General features: G+C 55.7%; 1 protein-coding gene across 1 annotated transcript in view; it reads right to left on the reverse strand.

Annotated features, from left to right (window-relative positions):
- SUPT6H (SPT6 homolog, histone chaperone and transcription elongation factor) overlaps positions 1-7,024 on the reverse strand; it is a 60,469-nt gene that overhangs the window by 43,608 nt on the left and 9,837 nt on the right. Inside the window, exons 6-10 of the mRNA XM_015827459.1 lie at positions 6,182-6,455; positions 4,487-4,588; positions 2,779-2,895; positions 2,330-2,419; positions 988-1,130 (exon numbers count right to left, since the gene is read on the reverse strand). Of these exons, the coding sequence (XP_015682945.1) occupies positions 988-1,130; positions 2,330-2,419; positions 2,779-2,895; positions 4,487-4,588; positions 6,182-6,455 (726 nt within the window). The remainder of the gene's footprint in view (positions 1-987; positions 1,131-2,329; positions 2,420-2,778; positions 2,896-4,486; positions 4,589-6,181; positions 6,456-7,024) is intronic.

Consider the following 7,024-nt stretch of genomic DNA (forward strand, 5'->3'; position numbering starts at 1 on the left):
CTTCCAGCACTGATGTCATCCCCTAGTTGGGTCATGAAACGTCTGCAAGAAAGCCACCCAGCTCAGAGAGCACCAAGGACCCCACAATTCTCCTCCTCCTTCTCTTCCACCCCCTCCTCTCTGCAACCCCCCCTGCCTCTAGCACTGATGATATTCCCTAGTTTGGTAATGAAACGTCTGCAAGAAAGCCACCCAGCTCGGAGAGCACCAAAGACTCTACAGTTCTCCCCCTCCTCTCTCCTTCTTCCTCTTCCCCTTCCTCCTCCTCCTCCTCTCTGCAAACCCCCTCCCTCTAGCACTGATGACGTTCCCTAGTTGGGTCGTGAAACGTCTGCAAGGAAGCCACCCAGCTCAGAGAGCACCAAGGACCCCACAGTCCTCCTCCTCCTCTTTTCCTCTCCTCCTCTTTCTCCTGGTCCCCTTCTTCTTCCTCCTCCCCTCTTCTCCTCTTCCTCCTTCTCCTCCTCCTCCTCCTCTCCTTCCTTTTCCTCCTCTCTGCAAACCCCCCTCCCTCTAGCATTGATGACGTTCCCTAGTTGGGTTGTGAAACGTCTGCAAGGAAATCACCAAGCTCAGAGAGGACCCAGGACCCCACAATTCTCCTCCTCCTCCTCCTCCTCCCTGCATTCCCCTCCCTTCTAGCACTGATGATGTTCCCTAGTTGGGTCATGAAACGTCTGCAAAAAAACCAACAGGCTCAGAGACCACCAAGCACCCCACAGTCCTCTCCTTCTTCCTCTTCCCCTTCCTTCTCCTCCTCTCTGCAAACCCCCCTCCCTCTAGCACTGATGACGTTCCCTAGTTGGGTCGTGAAACGTCTGCAAGGAAGCCACCCAGCTCAGCGAGCACCACGGGTCCCCCATCTCATCCGTGAGCTACAAATATCCTCCTTTACTGCTGGGAAAGTGACGCTGGGAGGAGAGGCTGTCCTAGCAGGGGGGGGGGCTGGCTGTCCTCCGAGCGGCCAGGCGAGAGGGCCGGGGGTACCTCTCCATGTCGGTGGTGTCCAGGGCCCGGATGCCGTCAGCCAGGGGCTTGTCCGGGTCAGCAGAGATCTGCTCGTACTGGTAGGCCTGCATCTTCTCAAAGAGCCGGGTCAGGTTCTGCTTACGGATCTTCAGCTGGGTCCACTGGAGGGGGAGAGCAGAGGGGCCTGGTTAGCCTGGGCCCTTGGGGGCTCCCCTCCCTCTTCCTTCCCAACCGCCGAAGGGAGCCCGCCGGCAGCGAGGGCATCAGGACCGCCTCCAAATCCTGGGGCTCTTGCCACTGGACCGGGCTGCCTTGCGATGGGGCAGCAGGGGAACACTTCCCTGGGTAGAGTGGGGGTGTCCAACCTTGGCCCCTTTAAAACTTGTGGACTTCCTCAGCCAGGTCTCCAACCTTGGCCCCTTTAAGACCTGTGGACTTCAACTCCCAGAATTCCCAAGCCAGCCCTGCTGGCTGGGGAATTCTGGGAGTTGAAGTCCACAGGTCTTAAAGGGGCCAAGGTTGGCACTCAAGGCTCATGCAGGCTGAGCTGCGTTCCTCAACCGTGGCAATTTGGAGGTGTGCACGCTCCCAGGCTGGCTAGGGAATTCTGGGAGCTGAAGTCCATACAGACTCAAGTTGCCGAGATTGAGAGACCCTGGGTAGACCCAGGGGTTTATCCTCTTTTCTGCTCTACTCCACAATTCAGCACGGAATACCTGCAGCGTAACGTGGAAGCCCAAAGAATTCCAGCTTATTCTATAAATGACAATTGGACAAACTATAGCTTAATAAGAGTGGATAGTCACCAGAAGCCCTGCAGTTTCAGGATGAGGGTCTAGGGCAAGGGTAGGCGACCTTGGCTCTTTTATGACTGGTGGACTTCAACTCCCAGAATTCCTGAGCCAGCATGGGGGAACTATGGCTCCCTTCATGACTGGTGGACTTCAACTCCCAGAATTCCTCAGCCAGTATGGGGGAACTATGGCCCCCTCATGACTCGTGGACTTCAACTCCCAGAATTCCTGAGCCAGCATGGCTCAGCTTGGAAACCTCTCCCTTTCCCCTCAGCATGGCTGGCTCAGGAATTCTGGGAGTTGAAGTCCACCAGTCATGAAGGGGGCCATAGTTCCTCCATGCTGGCTCAGGAATTCTGGGAGTTGAAGTCCACGAGTCATAAAAAAGACCCAGGTTGCCTACTCCTGGCCTAGAGGTCGAGAGAGACCGAATCCGTTCTTCTCGGTACGGCAGGGGCCCACTTTTGCTTCTCCCCCCCCCAAGAGCCATCCACCTTGTAGGTTGGTGAACTCTGGACCAGAGAGAGCCCCCCTCCCCGATGTCCCCTCCCCACTCTGCTCCTCACCTTCTCGTCCCAGTGCCAGACTCTCCAGAGGTCGTTGATGTGCAGCTCGGGTTCCACGTACTCCTTCCGGTAAAAGGCGATGAAGGGGACCTGCTCCCGGGTGAGACGGTTTTATTAGGGGATGGAAGGGAGGCTGTGGGTGGGGGGCAGTCAAGAGGGGGGGTCTCTGCGGGGAGGGGAGGGGCAGCTGTGCCCAGAAACCATCCTTAATCTGGGAGAGACGGTTTTATGACTGCAGGGGAGGCTGTGGGGTGGGCAGTCCCGGGGTCTCTCCGGGGAAAGGAGGGGCAGGTGTGCCCGGAGACCATCCCTCCTCTGGGAAAGACGATGGAAGGGAGGCTGGGGGTGGGGTGGGGGCAGTCCGGGGGTCTCTTTGGGGAGGGGCAGCTGTGCCTGGAGACCATCCTTAGTCTGACGGCTCTGCAGCAGCCGCGGCCCCTTCCACCTGCCTCAAAGTGTTGGTTCCTCATGAAGTTGAGGGCCTCCTTGATCTTCTGGATGGTGCTGGGCCCTTTGCGGCTGAAGCTACTGCTGCTCTGGCCACGGTCCAAGTAGTCCGAACTCTCCTGGGGAGAGAAAAAAGGTGGTTGGACCCCAAGAGCCCCCCGCAGCTCCTCTGGGGTCTTCCGAACGGGGCTGGCCGGCCCAAGGTCTCCGCGTCCATCGGGCCCTCGCCCTCCACATCAGTCAGCTGTCCCCCCCCCAATCGAGGCACAAGCCCCACTGAAAGGGTGAGGAGCGGGTCAAGAGCCCAGAACGTGCTCCGAAGGCCCCGAGTTCCAGTGCCCTGCTTCGCTCTTACGACGTGGCCCCAGTTTCCACCTGGTGAGGTGAGGCTTCCAGCTGGAGATTTATTTATTCGTTGTGCATATGGTGTAGGGCAGAGTTTCTCAACCTTAGCCCCTGGAAGAGGGGTGGACTTCAACTCCCAGAATTCCCCAGCCAGCGTTGCTGGCTGGGGAATTCTGGGAGTTGAAGTCCACCCCTCTTCCAGGGGCTAAGGTTGAGAAACTCCAGAGCACATGGATAACAGTAATGAAATGATATAGAGGGAGCACGTAAGAGTAAGGTGAAAATAGACGTAGTCCCTTTTGGAGGGGGTTAGCGGAATTCCAAACGATCATATACAAGCTATAGGTTACTTTTTAAAATATGCCGATTCGTAAGGAAAGAATAAGTATCTAGGCTATTTGGCAGGACTTTGGAGCTGAAAGCGAGCAAACTCAGCCGGCAGGAGGTCTGCGGAGACGCTCCCTCCTTCAGCTGACGGTTGTCCCAAAGGAGCTTTTTTCCCCAAAAGGCAGCTGGACTTTGGTGGTTCTGTTTTTCCTGGAAAATGTTTTCCTTCTCGTCCAAGGAGCTTCTTCAGTTCTTCAAACTTCCTTCCTCCCTTCTTGTCTCTTTCTTTCTCCCTCTTCCCTCCCTCCCTCCCTCCGTCATCCTTCCTTCCTTCCCCTCCCTCCCTCTTCTTCCTTCCTCTCATTCCCATCTCCTTCCCTATCCCTCCTCCTCCCTCTTTTCTTCCTTCCTTCCTCATTCCCATCTCCTTCCCCTCCCTCCCTTCCTCTCATTCCCATCTCCTTCCCTATCTTTCTTCCTCCCTTTTCTTCCTTCCTTCATTCCCATCTCCTTCTCCTCCCTTCCTCTTCTTCCTTCCTTCCTTCCTCTCATTCCCATCCCCTTCCCTATCCTTCTTCCTCCCCTTCCTTCCTTCCTCATTCCCATCTCCTTCCCCATCCTTTTCTTCCTCCCTTTCCCTTCCTTCCTCATTCCCATCTCCTTCCCCTCCCTCCCTTTTCTCTCTCTTTCTCTTTCTTTCTCCCTCTTCCCTCCCTCCCTCCCTTCCCCCAAGAAGTGAAAAAGCTTCTTGGATGAGAAGTGAAATGTTTTCAAGGGAAGAAAAAATAGCCTTTGGGGAAAAGCACCTTTGGGTCGGCCAACCAGCTGGAAGGCCCAGCACAAGAGATCTGGGGACTGTGTGTGTGTGTGTGTGTGTGTGTGTGTGTGTGTGTGTGTGTAGGAATGGCAGCCCGCCCCCCCCCCCACTGCTTGGCTCAGGGCTCCACAGGGAAAGAGACTCCCCAAGCCAGGCAGACTCTCAGGGGCCGCTGACCGGCCGGCCGGCAGGGCTCCCAGGGGGACGGGCGGGGGTCCTACCTGCAGGGAGATGGTGGGCATGGCGAAGGCGTTCCGGTAGATCCAGTCGGCTTCCTCTTCCAGCTCGTCATCTTCCGCGCTCTTGACGGGAATGGAGCGCAGCTGGAGGGAGGCAAGGGGAGAAGGGATGGCCTTGGAGACCCCAACCCCATTTTGCCCAGGCCCAGCCCTCCAGGGTGTAGCAAGGAAGGAAAGGTCAAAAGACCCTCTCCCCTAAAAGCCTGGTCCCTGTAGGGAATCGCAGGTAGTTCTCAAGTTACAACCGTTCGTTTAGTGAAAAAAGTGACTTGGGATCCTTTCTGCAGGTTGCCTTAATCTTCCTGCTCCAATAAGACTAAGTCTAAATTTGGAGGCTTGGCAACCAACTCATATTTATGACGGTCGCAGGGTCCCGGGGCCACGTGATTCTGAATAGCAACGGGGGAAGCCAGGTTCACTTAACAACCGTGTGACTAACTTAACTAACTGCAGTGTTTCACTTATCAACCATGGCAGGGAAGACCAGGGGTCCCCAACCCCCTGGTCCGTGGATCGGTACCGGGCCGCGGCATGCCAGCAACCGGTCCGCACAAACAAGCAAAGCCCCATCCACGGGATGCAGGCAGCACACAAAACCAGGCCCCCTTCGGTCCACGGAAAAACCTCTCCCCACGGAACCGGCGGCCCCTGGTGCCCCAAAGGTTGGGGGCCCCTGAGATGCTAGACGACGCAGAGGGAAGCTAAGCCGTGTTAACAAACAGTGATAAGGACATCAGATGGGCAAAGAGGGGTTGGCTTAAGGCGGGCTTGTGGGTCAGTTGGCATAAACACCGGACAGGGGGTCCTCGACTTAATGATCACGCTGAAGCCCAAGGTTTCTGTTGCTAAGTGAAACATTTCTTAAGTATGCTTTGCCCCATTTTACAACCTTCCTGGCGAATCCCTGCAGCTGTGAAGTTAGTCACACGGCTGCTAGGCGAATCTTCTCAGAGGGTCGCCAAAGGGGATCCCCTGACCCCGGGATCGCGTGACCCCAGGAAACGGCAACCGTCCTAAATAGAAGCCCGTTGCCAAGGGTCTGAATTTGGATCACGTGACCCGGGGGATGCTGCAAGGGTGGTGTGAAGGACGGTCGTAAGTCACAGTGTCAACGCTGCAAATACTGTATATTCTTGCTTTGACAATATGCAGAACTGTCTGGTATTTTTATAGTTAAACCAGGCAACAGGGAAAAAGGGAGGAGAATAAGGATAGCCCGGGAGAAAGAAACCGGAAGTAAATCACGTCTTCCAAGTTGATTGGAAGATGTGAACCATGACCCCAAAATAAGGGGGGGGGGGAAATGCTTAGAATGTAGGTATATGCGTAACGGAAGAGAAGCCAGATCTAAGCATTTCCACCATGCTGTACTGACGTCTCTGTAACCTTAATAAATGCTTTTAGGAGAAAATATGCCTGAAAGTCCTTTTAAGTGTTTCGTTAATCAGACACATGACACCCAGCTTACACTTCCGTTGTAGCTTCGGTCAGTAAATGAACTGTGGTTAAGTCAAGGGCTCCCTGCCCCGTTGAAGGAGGGGCCTTCACCCCCCCAAGCAACTCTCCCCCTCGGGGTGGCTTCGCTGGGCACTGCCCCCGGGACAGGCCCCACTTCCTGGGACAAGGGGGAGGGGCTGAGGTGGGGGTGGGCCACGAGGAGGAGCGCCGCACCCTCACCTGGAAGCGCTCGGGCATGTCGGTCACCCGGATCTCGTTGTCCTGGTCGGTCAGGTGGCTGCTCTCCAGCTCGCTGGGCTCGTAGATCTCGAAGATGCTACGGCGACTGACCCGCTTCTTGGCCGTCTTCTTGGGCCGGACGCGGATCTCGCCCTCCGTCTCTTCCGGCTCGTAGTCGTACTCGTCCTCCATCTCCTCATCGTATTCGTTGTATTTCTCAAACTCATCGTAGTCAAAGTCCACGCCGAAGATCTCCTGGGCTTCCTGCAAGGCTCTGTGGGAGGAAGCAGGGCCACCAGCTTCTCAAGAAGGTCCATAACCGGATTCAGCTGGTCCCATCCTTAATAGCCATGCCCCCAACGGAAACAGCACCTTCTCAAGAAGGTCCATAACCGGATTAAGCTGGTCCCATACCCAGGAACCATGTCCCCAATGGAACCACCACCTTCTCAAGAAGGTCCATAACCAAATTGAGCTGGTCCCATCCTAAATAGCCATGCCCCCAACGGAAACACCACCTTCTCTAGAAGGTCCATACCTACAAGTGGAGTAAGCTGGCCCCATCCTTAATAGCCATGCCCCCAATGGAACCATCACCTTCTCTAGAAAGTCCATACCTACAAGTGGATTAAGCTGCCCCCATTCTTAATAGCCATGCCCCCAATGGAACCATTACCTTCTCAAGAAGGATTAAGCTGGTCCCATCCCCAGGAGCCATGCCCCCAATGGAACCACCACCTTCTCAAGAAGGTCTATAACCGGATTGTCCCATCCCCAGGAACCATGTCCCCAATGGAACCACCACCTTCTCAAGAAGGTCCATAACCAGATTGAGCTGGTCCC

This window comes from Protobothrops mucrosquamatus, unplaced genomic scaffold (assembly GCF_001527695.2).
Source record: "Protobothrops mucrosquamatus isolate PMUCROS unplaced genomic scaffold, P.Mucros_1.0 scaffold3712, whole genome shotgun sequence".
In the NCBI taxonomy this organism is placed as follows: Eukaryota; Metazoa; Chordata; class Lepidosauria; order Squamata; family Viperidae; genus Protobothrops; species Protobothrops mucrosquamatus.